The sequence below is a fragment of the Diadema antillarum genome, unplaced genomic scaffold (assembly GCF_040938485.1).
Source record: "Diadema antillarum isolate AM-2024a unplaced genomic scaffold, OU_Dant_1.0 seq00000762_RagTag, whole genome shotgun sequence".
Classification (NCBI taxonomy): domain Eukaryota; kingdom Metazoa; phylum Echinodermata; class Echinoidea; order Diadematoida; family Diadematidae; genus Diadema; species Diadema antillarum.
This window is the reverse complement of record NW_027271652.1, coordinates 153,141-167,854: the sequence shown is the minus strand read 5'-3', so window position 1 is coordinate 167,854 and position 14,714 is coordinate 153,141. Positions and strand designations below refer to the sequence as shown.

Sequence of the window (14,714 nt, the reverse complement as noted above, 5' to 3'; positions counted from 1 at the left end):
CAAAAATCTAGCATTTCAGCGAACATGTGAAGTTAACAAAAATTCTTGCCATTTTCTTAAGGAGAAAATTAAATACCCTCATATTTTTAGAGAAAATATGATTTAACAGTGGATTCTTTGACTAGTTTTCACTCCAGAAATGTATACTTTCATTCACATAAAGAAGTAATAATTTGAAAGTAAGAGCGCTGAAAAGGCCTATAAATTAAAAATTCCTAGGTTGACACAAGCAACGGCGTAGCCAGGATTTCATCTTAGGGGGGGCGGTTAGTCTGCGAGGGAGCGAAGCGACTGAGCCCGAGCGAGCGGAGCGAGCGAGGGGGGGGGGGGAGGGTGTGGGAGGGGGGTGTCCCCCCTCCCACGGTAAGAACTTTTTGCATTTTGATGTTGTAAATGGTGCAATTTGATGCATGTTTTTGCGCGTTTTATCGACGTGAAACACTGCCACTTGTTTATGGTAGCAGTTTATTTTGATGTAGATTATTATTGAACAATTTGCCTATAAAATGGTATAATTTAGATACACTTCTTGTATTAATTCTTTTCACTGAATATCATGAACGCGACGGAACCCGAGCGAGCGGAGCGAGCGAGGGGGTAGGGGAGGGTGTGGGAGGGGGGTGTCCCCCCTCCCACGGGAAGAACTTTTTGCATTTTGATGTTGCAAATGGTGCAATTTGATGCATGTTTTTGCGCGTTTTATCGACGTGAAACAGTCCCACTTGTTTAAGGTATATAGCAGTATATTTTAGTGTAGACTATTATTGAAGAATTTGCCTATAAAATGGTGTAATTTAAACACACTTCTTGTATTAATTCTTTTCATTGAATATCATGAAGGCAACTGAACCCTCGCGAGCGGAGCGAGCGAGGGGGAGGGGAGGGTGTGGGAGGGGGGTGTCCCCCTCCCACGGTAAGAACTTTTTGCATTTTGATGATGCAATGGTGCAATTTGATGCATGTTTTTGCGCGTTTTATCGTCGTGAAACAGTCCCACTTGTTTAAGGTAGCAGTATATCTTAGTGTAGATTATTATTGAACAATTTACCTATAAAATGGTGTAATTTAAACACACTTCTTGTATTAATTCTTTTCATTGAATATCATGAAGGCAACTGAACCCTAGCGAGCGGAGCGAGCGAGGGGGAGGGGAGGGTGTGGGAGGGGGTGTCCCCCTCCCACGGTAAGAACTTTTTGCATTTTGATGTTGTAAATGGTGCAATTTGATACATGTTTTTTGCGCGTTTTATCGACGTGAAACAGTCCCACTTGTTTAAGGCAGCAGTATATTTTAGTGTAGATTATTATGGAACAATTTGCCTTTAAAATGGTGTGATCTAAATGCACTTCTTGTATTAATTCTTTTCACTGAATATCATGAACGCGACTGAACCCGAGCGAGCGGAGCGAGCGAGGGGGTATAGGGGAGGGTGTGGGAGGGGGGATGTCCCCCCTCCCACGGGAAGAACTTTTTGCATTTTGATGTTGCAAATGGTGCAATTTGATGCATGTTTTTACGCGTTTTATCGACGTGAAACAGTCCCACTTGTTTAAGGTACATAGCAGTATATTTTAGTGTAGATTATTATGGAAGAATTTGCCTATAAAATGGTGTAATTTAAACACACTTCTTGTATCATCTTTTCACTAATATCATGAACGCGACTGAACCTGGGCGAGCGGAGCGAGCGAGGGGGGCGAGGAGGGTGTGGGAGGGGGGTGTCCCCCCTCCCACGGTAAGAACTTTTTGCATTTTGATATTGCAAATGGTGCATTTTGATGCATGTTTTTGCGCGTTTTATCGACGTGAAACAGTCCCACTTGTTTAAGGTAGCAGTACATTTTAGTGTAGATTATCATGGAACAATTTGCCTTTAAAATGGTGTAATCTAAATGCACTTCTTGTATGAATTCTTTTCACTGAATATCATGAACGCGACTGAACCCGAGCAAGTGGAGCGAGCGAGGGGGGAGGGGAGGGTGTGGGAGGGGGGTGTCCCCCTCCCACGGTGAGAACTTTTTGCATTTTGACGTTGCAAATGGTGCAATTTGATGCATGTTTTTCGTGTTTTTTTACGAGTTGAAACAGTCCCACTTGTTTATGGTTGCAGTATATTTTAGTGTAGATTATTATTGAACAATTTGCCTATAAAATGGTATAATTTAAATACACTAGTCTTCTTGTATTAATTCTTACACTGAATATCATGAACGCTGTCTGTTCAGCAATCAAGCAGAAAAAGCATACACACGAGGGTGTAGATAGGGGCATATACCCTGCCACACGAAGGTGATTTTGCGTTTTCAGACCTGAAATTCAGCGATCTGGTGCAAAGTTTTGGTGCAATACTTTTTCATCGAAGTGTTAAAATCACGGAATTTAGCTCTTATTCCGAAAGTGCACCATCTGTGTGTATGTATAAAGTCTAGTGAGGTAGAGCTTAGGGGAAGGGGGATTCCCCCTCCCGCACGCGGAGCTTTTGCGTTTTTAGAATTGAAATAAAGCGATCGGCATATAGCCACAGTCTACTTCTATGCATGGCGGGGGGGGGGGGGGGGGCGGGCAAGCAGGGAGAAGGCGTTGGCGAGTGTTATCTCCACCCTTCCCTTCCGATGGAGCTTTTGCCTTTGTAAGGTTGAAATTGAGATATCTATCGTATACGCATATTTGATGGAATCAACCTTTGGGAAATCACCAAAAAAAAAAAAAAAAAGAATGGGGGGGGGGGGCTGAGGGAGGAAAGGGTCGATTAAAAGGGGAAATTACCCTTATACATGAGGGAACCTTGAGTTTTCGGAATATAAGTGATAAGTCTTGTGCACTCAGAATTATTCATAATATTTTGTAAATCTAAAAAGTGTACTTAGCTAGGGAAAGAGGTACAGAGGGGGAGGGTTTGGGAGGGGGACACCCCTCCCAAGCACGAGAGATTTTGCATATTTTGAATTGAAATTCAACGATCTGGTGCACACTTTGAGTGAAATATTAAAAAAAAAATATCTTATTTGATGAAGGGTTGCAAAGGAGACCCGCTTCATGTGCATACAGTATACACGCATTTTTTTTTTCCGCCTCCCAAATCCCCGGTCCAAATCTTAGGGGGGGCGACCGCCCCCATCGCCCCCCCCCCCTGGCTACGCCAGTGGACACAAGACACAGTCTGGAAGAATCTTCAGCCTATTGAAGGAGGCAGACTTGGATCGATTTCAGTGCTTCCGACCCAGGTTAAATTATCCCCGCTCACCGTTAGAGGGCGGCTGCCACTTGCGTTTCACCAGCGGCCGTGTAAAATCGGGAGAGTTGACCACCTTATTCAGTGTACGATTTTTGTAGACATCTACAATGTACAGCGTACAGTGTACAACGTACAGTTATAGATCGTGCATGCATCTGTAGTCTGTAGACTCTGGGCATCTTGGTACAGTTACGTAAGTTGATTATGCAACAGACATGACTAGTTTTCACCCTTATTCAAATGTGTAGGTCAATGGAATATTTGATAAGCGTTTGCCATTTAATAACCCAACAAATAAATAAGTAACGGTGAAAGGGAGGGACCAGACTACGATACGGGAAGTGGAAGAAGAAGAAGAAAAGGAAGAAGCTTTCATAGTTCACATGGTAGTCCCACTCGTAAATTATGCTGTTATGTTTGAAGACATCTTGTGTATCACTCACTTGCAGTTAAACTTATCAATGAGGCACACTCAAATCATGCCAATGATAGTAAAGACACTAGAATCTAGACAAAGATGGTCTAGACTACAGTGTATAGATCATAGATCTATTCTACACAGTGAGATACTCTGTTTAGTGTTGATTCTTAGATCGATAAATCATCGTGCTGATCATTGATTCTGCTGTTCGATCGCTTTTCATTGATTGAGTCTGCTTGCTTGGTGCATGCATGTTCCCACAATCATTCTTCTCCTCGTTCTAACTGCGACCAGCCCAAACGTGAAACATTCCCACAGCACAGTAGGCCTATACTAGGCTATAGCTTAACCGTGGCGCGGGGCACTGTAACATACGGTACGTATGGGGGTCGCTGCTGCGGATAAGTATCTCTAACTGTGTACAAGGAGCGCCCCTGGGTTACACTTGTTCCAGCTTTCTTCAAATGATGAGTAAATTAACAATCTTGATTGAGGTAACAATACATTGTGATATTTTCCTCTTCTGTATGCACATGAAAAAGCAAATGAGCTGTCAATATTTCATGTAGGACCTATTTCCTGATCAGTGAACTGAAGTTACTGATACCCTTCCTCATCCTGAAATTTGAGGCTGAGCCTCCAGTTTGGACGTGTTTGGTAAACCTCCCAATTTTGATATGTAGAATAATGTATTAAATGTACAGTAAACATAAGAAAGGGCCTGCCATTTTTAAAGAAATACAGATTGTTGTACATGTGTTTACATGTATATGCAACAAATGACCAAAAAAATCAGTCTATATCTGATCGTCGGGGATATGTTCTGCGGAGACTGCGTCTGGGTTCGTGGATTGTCTCTGGAGGAGAACGATAGCGTCAAAAAAAAAAAAAATAATAAAAGAAAAAAAAATCCTCCGCATTAGACAAATATTTCTGTCTAATGCAACAGTAGGTTGTCTTCTCTAGTGTAGGAACGTGGATTGTAACTACCTACATTGTAACCTACCTTCGGCAAGTACTGTGAAGTAGACTCTGAGTATGAGTGAAAGGAGGAACTTCCGGTCCTACTACTATGAGAAGATGGGCTTCAGAGGTGTGGAGGAAAAGAAATCACTTGAAATTCTCCTCAAAGAGGACCCAGTTGGTGAGATATTTGATTTAAATCCTTCACCTTAGTGTTTATATAATATAGGTAGAATTTAGTACAGATTGATACTGATCCGATATCTGAGAATAGCAGGAAATTTTCCAACAGGGCAACAAAGATGAAATTTGTACCCTAAATTTTCATAACTTGTTTACAGTACACTGTATGATATAAATTATAAATGTCAAAGCATGCTTTTTTTTGAAAGTGTAATATTGAGATGCACTTTTTTGGAGGCACTTTTTCATTGCAAATGTAATATAAACAAGCATTGATCATATCTAAATATTTTTGCGAGACAGGTGCTTAGTGCTCTGCTACATGTAGATATGACACAGACTATGAGGCTATGCAGTCAATTGCATTGTTGAGTTATATTTTTGCAGATGTGAGAAAATTTTAATCCTTGTTTTCTTTCACTTCCTTGTTTTTGTTGGTTTACCTAAGTAAGTCCACATATAATACATGACTCTGAATGATACTCCCCACCTCAAATCACGAGAATACAGAGACTCCAACTCTCCCGTTTTCGACGGGAGATCTCCCGCCGAAAACCCATTTTTGCAAAATCTCCCGTTCTCCCGCTTGAGATTTAATTTCTCTCGCCCTGGCTCTGTGTCTCCCGTTGGAAAGGATTTCTTACTTATTGCTATTGTATGGTGAAAAAATAAGCCTTAGATAGCACCAGAGAGCATCTAGAACCCTAGGAACTTTGTGCTTCGCACACATCAATTTGGAGTATCCTGTTTGCTAGGGGTTTCAGGCAGGAGAATCTCCAGATCAGAAGGTACTTTGGGTTGGAGTCTCTGAGAATAGGGCAAAGTATATGAATTCATGCTGAGCAAATTTTCAATTACAGAATATTTGTTGTTGTTGTTGTTGTTTACAATGTGTATGATACTGTATGACTTATCTCCCTAGATATTGCCAAGCTGAGTACATTCTGCACCAGGTTCCCAGTCCCTGCCATGTTCAGACCTCTCGTGTGGAAGCTAGTCTTGGGTAAAGACTGCCCTTGTTTTTATGTTATGTGAGAATATGATGCATGTATTTCCAGACTGTGTTTTTGTCTTTTACAATTTTTTTCCCCCCATCTACCAAATTTTTGTTGTGATTATAGGAATGAAGAAATGTTCTGTCACTTTGGCTCTATGTGATCATAGATTTAACCTCTTTAAAAAAGTCTGTAACCTCCTCATTTGTGAAAATATCTGTACTCAAAAATAACAGTTTTTGCATCATATTATTGCAAGGTCAAACTAGTTTTCTACATTATCATTTTTAAAGATTGTCATTTCACCTACAGTACAGGGTTCGAAATTGGCGATGGTCCGCTGGCCATTGGCCACCCAAAATCATGTCGGACTAGCTAAAAATCATAAAATTCTGAAGTAACTGGTCCGTCTGGCTAGTCAAAATATTGCTTCAGTGTCAAAATTGATTCTAAGTAGTCCGCCTGGCTAGTTAAAAAAAAAGTTAAGTGCGACCCCTGCAGTATGATATTGATTTCCTTCTTTCAGGCATCCTTCCACCCCACCCCAGTATCCACCAGTTTGTTCTGCAGCAGCGAATGGAGCAGTTCAACGACCTCAAGCACGGGTTAGAGGTCATGTCAGCCATCGGTCCGGACACGCCCCCCAGTCTCTGCTTCCTCAAGATGTATTTGCTGGATGAGGGGAGACTGCCACTGGAAGAGGAGAAACTGGTGAGTTGGCAAACATTCTGGGGAAACATCTGTTGGCAGAGCTGCCCAATCACCCTAATTCTGGAGGGGTGCACATCACAAGACCAGCACCCAGGAATCATACAGCCAATGAGTCATGCAGCCCACAAGTCATAGAGCCCATGAGTCATAGAGCCCATGAATTCAGCACTAAGCAAACAAAGCCCAAGAGACATGAAAAGTTCAGCCCCGTGCTATAATGTCGAACTTGTGGGCTGTCTTTATGTAGTGTTGAAATCATGGGCCTTATTTGCCTAGTGTCAAACTCATGGGCTGTATGAATCTTGGGCTGTATGACTCATGGGCCTTTTTTCAATGTCGATCTCGTAGGATGACCCCTTTTGGAGGAGGCCCTCTTTCTCCTCTCCAAAAAAAAAAGAAGTGGTATCTCTTCACAAACTATCACAACAACGGGAAGTCCTTTCTGATTAAAAAATCGCTCTCACCTACCGAGATTCATGTAACATAAAAGAGTCTACCTGGTTGCTTATTAGAGTCTGCATGAATTTGATACATGTGAAATATTCTCAGCCCTGCTCTCCTTATCTGGGCAAGAGAGTTTGAATGCCCTCCTGACACGGTGAATTTACTCTCAATTATCGAGATGCATAACGTGCAGGCATCTTTCTGATTACTCTGCTGAACCTTCCTGATTCGGAAGTGACGTTTGAATTGCTTTGGCAGCCCTGATTTAGCTTGCGAGCACAAACCCTTGGCGGTTGTAAAAGAGAGTCTGCGCCATAGCGTCTCTTTCAGGGTCTTTGCACATATAATATCTCCACAGTAGGCCTAACTGCTCCCTAGCAGCCACAATACATGACTTATTGGACACTGTCAGTGGTGCATGTAGTCTTTTTGGCGCAGACTCCTTTTGGAAATGAGGCAGGAAGTGTTGTGCTTCACACCAAATAACAGAGTTACAAGCAAATGTTTTGAGTTCAATTTGGCAATGGTACATGGTAGCTGGGTTTTGTCAGAAAAAGGCTAGCTCTCAAAGAGCCCAAGCATATTCCACTGACGCATTGAACATCTCTCCTTGTACTGTCCAAAACAATTAAAGTTAAGGTAATGATTTTATCAATCTGAATAGAAATTTTTTCATTGATAGTTAAAATATATGACCGTGCATCACAAAACAAACAAAAAGTCGCACCCCTTGATTTTATGTGATGACTCAAGAAAGGTGAAATGGGTCAACCAAGTCAATTTTGAGTTTTCATATTTTCTGAAAGAACTATTTTCATTTCTTGAAAATCCTTTGCACACTCTTTCAAGTCTAACTTTTGAAAGGATGATGCTACTGCTTTGAAAGTTGGTACATTGTATCTGTCATGGGCAGAATGAATTTATAGGGCATGCTCAATTTCAGCTTAATTTGATAATTCCTTCATAGTGGTTGCTACAGTGGTTTACATCATGTTTTTTTGTCCCATTCATGGCACAGGTAGCACTGCTTAGTAAAGATTAAGCCCTTGAATAGACGCTGTACTTCAGAGCCTCTTTTCTCAGTTCAAACTTTTCCGAAGTGTTGGCTCTCTTTCCAATATTTGGATAGGGTAGGAGAGTCCATTTGAATTAAGTTACACATCACTTTAAAGCTTAGAGTTGTTTGATCTTTGAGAATCTCCCCTTAACTAAAAATCCATGTCTGGCGACTTTTTGTTAGTTTTGTGGTGCAGGGTCACATATATGACTGTTGGACTGTAAAGATGATGACGAAGTGCTAAAATTTGTGAAGATCATAAGGCTTGTGATGAAAATAACTATGATGATGCTAGTGCTTGTACAAATTGTTTTCATCTGAACTCCCAAATCCTCCCCCTGCCCACAATAAAATAGCCGGAAACGGAGGAGGAGGAGCTGTTTATGAGCATCGCCAAGGTTGTCATGGAGATGAGTGAGGATGATGAGATGGATGCCTTCTGGACCGCCGTCTCCATCTTCCGCCACCTGCAGGGCATTCAGGAGCAGATCCGCAGCATGGTGAGGATGAAGGAGAAACCCCCCTCCCCTCATCCCTGGGACCTCTGAGAACCTAAAGGCCCGTTTACACCGAGTACGGTAAGGACAGCGGGCCAGGGTTTTTGCTATGGTGCGCCAAAAGGAACCATGGTATCACTTCCCCACGAATAATTCTTTTACAAAATTAATCTACCTTCTACTGTTGATTTTGTTGCTAATGATTTTGACATGAGAATAACATTTTGGGTGATTTTGTTACGAATTACTGATTCTTTTTCTAACAGAACCAGACATGGTTCCTTTTGGTGCACCATAGCAAAAACCCAGACTGTTGCCTGTACCGTGCTCGGTGTAAACATGCCCTTACTCCTTTGTGTGCAGATGGGAGGTGAAATCCTGAGATAGTGCAAGTAGTAGCTGTGCAAAGCACTTTCCTGCTCTGTCAGTCTTTTCTTGTGAAAGGAAAGGGGAAATTTAATACACAATTTTGGATGGGGATGGACAGATCAGTTCTGCATTAGATGAATGTCAACCAGCAAACAAATCATGTTTCCACACTTGGCTTCCCATACACATGTGCAAGGGTGGATGTGGGTGGATCAAGGGCTGAAGGGTTAATACAGAGTTATTCAAAGGGGAGGTAGTCCACTAAATATCAAAGGTTATCGAACCTCAGCTCAATTTGTTGTTGTTGTTGTTGTCATTTTTCACTTCTCTGTTTCTGAATATTGTAAAAAACAAAGAAGACGAAACAAAAATCATCTTTGTCTGTTTCCAGAAGAGATGATATTCTTATGTAGCAAAAACATAATATAACAAAACAAAACAAAACAAAATAAAACTAGAAAAGCACTTGTGTCATTCTCAACCTTTCCTGTAAGTTTCATCCAAATCCGTTAACTACTTTTGAAGTTATTTTGCACAGGGACAAACAAACAAACAAACCAACGGTAACAAAAACATAACCACCCCCTTGGCGAAGGTAAAAAACAAAACAAAACAAAACAAAAAACAAAAAACCCTGCTGAAAACTTCTTATGCAATAGTGGCTAGCCAATTTAGTCAAACGGAGTAAAAAAATGGAGCCTGAGCATTCAATCCTAGTGGAATCTTCATCAGAGGCAAAATGACGGACATGTAGGAAAAGCGATCACATAATAAGGACTACACACAACAAGCACAATCTGCCTGGGGAGGGCTAGGGACAAAGAAAACGAAAGGGGTGGGTAGAAGTCAAAGGCAGGGATGGAGCCCAATAGGTAATAGGGAGGAGGATTAAAGCAAGGGGGTGAACAGACAAAAGGCAGAGGCGGGCCAGTGATGATCTCAAGGATCACAGGGGGCAACCTGTGAAGGTTAAAGATGAATAGGGAGGCAACATCACACAAGATAGGGAACAACAGGAGGATGAATAATAGGAAGAGAGTAAAATAGCAACAGCAAGAGTGGGGGGGGGGGGGGGGGAAGTGTTGAACAAGTTAGTACCTATAACCTATTGTACAAAAATGAATGTGACAACAAATGGAAAAGAGAGTCGGCCAAAAAATGCAAAATATAAAACATTTTCGGATGTGCATCTTTAGGATAGTCTGGTCAAGAAAACAAAACATCCGCAAACTCTTTTAGCTAATCATTGTTTATGTCTGTCTTTGAGTCAATGCAAAGTTCACACTGTTAATCCATTATTTTTTTTTGAAAACCCTCAAAACTCTTGATTTACAATGTCATTGTCTGAAAACTTTGTCTTCCGCCAGCCAAGCACATTCAAGGCCAGCCTCAAGAAAGCTGACCCATCCCTCTTCAATCACCTTGCCCATGCGAAGGCCCTGGACCGCCTGCCGTTCACTTCCTGGTTCAACGCACTCTTTGCTGGGGTACTTCCTACCATTACACTGGAAAGGTACACATGAAGGTTGTTTGCTCAAGAGTTCAAACTTTCTCAATATAAGCCTACATGTACATGTGGTTAGTGATGCAAGGAGTGAGTGATAAAAGACATTACCTCCAGATCTTTTTAAAGGACAAGTTCACCTTCATAGACATGTGGGTTGAGTGAATGCAGCAATATTAGTAGAACACATCAGTGAGAGTTTGAGCAAAATCGGACAATCCGTTCAAAAGTTAGGAATTTTTGAAGTTTCTGCTCAGTCACGGCTGGATGAAAAGACTGCTATAGCTTGTGATGTCACGTGAGTACAACGATATAAAGAAAGAACAAAGAAAATTCAACATATTTCCATTTTTCTCCCATAACAAAAGAACACTTGACTTCTCTCTTTCAGAAGGCAGGGGGAATGATATTACCCTTAACATACAACGTACGTCAGTAGCAAGTCGAAGAACTGTGCACTTTATTCAGAAAGTAAAGTTTTGTGAAATTCTCTTTTTATTATGCCTCCGCCAACGAAGTGGCCGGAGGCATTATGTTTTCGGGTCATCCGTCCGTCCGTCCGTCCGTCTGTCCGTACGTCCGTCCCGTTTTGTTTTTGTCGATATCTCAAGAACCGTGTGGTGGTTTTACATCAAACTTGGTATGAGGGTATATCCTGGGGGGATAATACTTTATTTGGATTTTAGGGTCACGGGGTCTAAGGTCAAAGGTCACAGGTTATTTTGTGAGAAAAAAAGGTTGAAAATTCATGTTTTTCTCTATATCTCGCAAATGGTTCAAGGTATCTTCATGGAACTTAGTATATATATGCTTGTTCCAATGGGCAGTGATTATCTAGGGAAGTTGGGGGTCATGGTTCAAAGGTCGAGCTCAACTCCTCAAAATATCGCTACTTTCCTTATATTTATGCAATGCCTGAAGGTTTTTTTTAAAACTTGATGTATGCATGTATTACCCAATATATATTCTGTGGGAAGTTTCTTGCCAAAAGGTCAAAGGTCAAAGGTTTAAATGAAAGTGCTAAATTGCTTTTTTCCCTCCATATCTCGACAGTAACTCAAGTTATCATCATGAAACTTACATATTTATGCATGTTCAACCCAACAGTGATTCTCTTTGGAACTGTGAGGTCAAAGGTCAAAGGCCAGGTTTAGATAATGCTATTTTACCATTTGATACTGAAATTATACTTTTTCTCAATACCTTGAAAATTACTCAATGCATAAACTTATAAAAGGGTCAAAAGTCAAGTAAAAATCATCAGTTCCCCAAATACCTGCACTCTCACGTTTTAATCATTCATCCAATTGAACCTAGTTCTAGGAAAGTGAACATTCAGCACATTTGTGGCAAACCTGTCATTTTGATATTTTGCCAATTGTGTGAAACTGTCATCACACATTGTCAAGACATTGTACTATAGACCTATTAGGAGAACCATGCATTATGGCGGAGGCATATCAGTTGCCGTAGCGATATTTCTAGTTTTCCTTATATAGTGGTACGCATGTGACATCATACACTGTAGTAGTCTTCTCTTCCAGCAGTGACTGCGCAGATACTTGAAATATTCGTAACTTTTGAACGGATTGTCCAATTTTTCTCAAACTTTCACTGATGTGTTCTACCAATATTGCTGCATTTTCTCAATCCTTATGTATATGAAGGTGGACTTGTCCTTTAATAATAAAGATGAAAAAGGCAAAGACTAACAAAAATGACTTTATTAAGACGTGAAATGAAAAAAAAAAGAATGATAATAATATAAGTAATAATAATGGTGAAAATAGGAATAGACATTTTGATGTTTGTTAATCCATTGAGGACTAGTTCCTAGTATACTCAGGCAGTTGTCTATGGGAAATTATGCATGTTGTAGCAAAATCAAACTGTCCTCAATAGGTTAGATATAAGTGTTTGTATATCATGATCCCTGGCCCCACAACACACACGCAAGAAGAAATGTAATGCACTATACAAGATTGTAATTATGCATGGCAAATGCATGATTATTTCAAGTGCAATTCTATTTCACTGAGGCCAAAGGCTGAGGTGAAACAAAAATGAGCAAGGTCTAATTATGCCTTGTGGAATGTATGTTGACTAGCATAGTGCATGAAAGAACATTTTTACCATGCATATAGTGCATCAAATGTGTTTACAATGTACAACATTTATTTGTCTAGACAAGTTACAGCCACAGCTAGGACCATGTCAGATTCTGCACTGATACACATTGCACATGTAGTGTAATACCAATCTGTATTTTAAAATGTCACAAATAGATAAGCTCCTGCTAAAGCAAGGTCACATTGTGTCAATTTGACCAATCACCAGTCTTGTAATAAGTATGCCATTTACTATATGAATATACAGGCAAACTTGAAGAAATAGCTTCAACTTAGAGAAAATTTGACTTATGAGGGATTAAACTTGATAAAATATAGAGAGAAGAGGACTTGAAAAGACCTTTGACTGAGGCGATTATTTGACGTATGCGAGATCAACTTGAGCAAGGTTGACTATATATATATGTGTGTGTATTTGTGTATCAAGTAATACTCATGAAATCTTGCCATTTACATTTTATCTACATATTCTTGTCTGTTGATGGTGCTACATGTAGGATCTGGGACCGAGTGATAGGAGGGGCCAGCCGGGTCCTGGTCTTCGTTGCAGTCATGTATGTGATGACACACAGGACCAAGCTCCTGACCCTGGGCCAGACGGACCAGATCTTGCAGTTCCTGCGACAGGTGTGTTCTATCCCATCAAGACCTAGAATCAATATTGCTTGTGTTCAATGACATAAATTTGTATTGCGATTTTAATACATACTGTAAGTGTTGAATATGTTGGTGTAAAATACATGTAGTCACAACATCTGTTCTTCATAGACAAGTCTTTGCTTCAGTTTTAGTTTCAAAAGTTTGTCGTGGTGATACATGTACAGTTGTAGTTAAATTTATAATTCATCCTCAAATTGGCAATGCTTCAAAAGTTGAACTTTGTTGTCAAGCACTGATGGATCACAGCTGAAAATTTATGGACCAAACTTCTACAGGTGCTGTAATTTTGCACCCAAACTAGCATGAGCTTTGAGAGAGTGGTGGCAGTATCATTACCACTAGCCTAGTAATTCAGAGAAAGGTGGTCTCAACCAGTTCAATAGGGCCTCCTTGTAATGATGTCCGATACAGTGAGTTCCTTGGTTGAAATGAACAAGAAAATCTTAACGTTTGAGCAGTTTTCTGATTTTTATCAACTTTTCACAAGAGATCCACATGCCCCTTTAAATTGTGTTTAATTGTTGTGTGTGTTTTACTTTTATCTGCCTCTGTTTTGAACTGAAGGTGCCCTGGGATAATTCTGAGGTGCTGGTGTGTGAAGCCATTGAACTATGGGAGAAGGACGGAAGTCACCTGAGGCCTGAACCTGCCGTCACATGACCAAGTGTCTGGACTGATACCTTGTCACATGACTAAACACATTCTCTCGTCAGGCCATCGCTTCCAATCTCTGGGATGAAAAGACGTGTTGAGGCATTGTCCTAGTGATGCAGACACATGCTTGAAGACAATCAGCTGTGGGCAGAGAGGGAGATGAGATTGCCTGCCAAAAAGACATATGTGTGACCCTGCTTCTCATAAAGCATGATAATCTCTATTTGGGGCAGATCTCTCTTGACATTACTGATTAGTTTGGTCCATTTTCTATCAATGAGGAATGGTCAAGTTTTCAAGAATATTCTTGATATACATGTATATGGCTTAATCATGATAATGAATACAGTGGACTCCCGTTACAATGATGTCCTCGGGACCGGCAGTTTTCTTTCGTTTATAGAAATTTCGTTATAACCAAGCAAATAAACAATAAAAATACAAAAAGTGGATAATTAATGTTCCAGCCTGAATTTTTACTTTGTTGTAACCTTGTTCGTTATAATGGGAGTGCACTGTATTATGTTGCAAATGAGTGTACCAAAGTTTAGGTAAATGCATACTAGTAACACGTAATTACTTCACAGGGGTAACCTTGGAAATTTAAGGCCATTCTTTGTACTTACAAAGTAGGTTTTACCTTTCTTTTCTTTCTTTTTTTTTTTTTTTTTTGGGGGGGGGCTTTTTTTTAGGGGGTTAAAGGTTGACATGGATATAACTTCTACTTTCATTAGAGACTTTACAGTGCAAATGACATGCATATTATTTAAATTAATTTACTGCTTATTAAAGTCAGAATACCATTCATTTTCATGTGATTTCTGAAAATATAAAAAAGAATACACGCATGTATCAACAACATTGAACTTTGCTACCGTTCTGCTCCAAATA

At 40.4% G+C, this 14,714-nt stretch overlaps 1 protein-coding gene across 1 annotated transcript; it reads left to right on the top strand.

The window, feature by feature from the left end:
* The first annotated feature begins 3,405 nt into the window (after window positions 1-3,405).
* Window positions 3,406-14,239, top strand: LOC139738649 (TBC1 domain family member 7-like). Its single transcript, XM_071649264.1, has 8 exons — window positions 3,406-3,429; window positions 4,624-4,801; window positions 5,726-5,806; window positions 6,325-6,509; window positions 8,367-8,510; window positions 10,244-10,389; window positions 13,007-13,136; window positions 13,734-14,239. The coding sequence occupies exons 2-8, from the start codon at window positions 4,696-4,698 to the stop codon at window positions 13,827-13,829; spliced, it is 888 nt and encodes a 295-aa protein (XP_071505365.1). The 5' UTR covers window positions 3,406-3,429; window positions 4,624-4,695; the 3' UTR covers window positions 13,830-14,239.
* Window positions 14,240-14,714: the final 475 nt, after the last annotated feature.

What these genes read in the sequence shown, in the direction of transcription:
- LOC139738649 (XM_071649264.1), top strand. Translation starts at nt 4,696, where the DNA reads ATGAGTGAAAGGAGGAACTTCCGGTCCTACTACTATGAGAAGATGGGC. An exon ending in CACTGGAAGAGGAGAAACTG is followed by an intron (nt 6,510 to 8,366) that starts GTGAGTTGGCAA and finishes ACAATAAAATAG; the next exon opens with CCGGAAACGGAGGAGGAGGA. An exon ending in CCTACCATTACACTGGAAAG is followed by an intron (nt 10,390 to 13,006) that starts GTACACATGAAG and finishes TGCTACATGTAG; the next exon opens with GATCTGGGACCGAGTGATAG.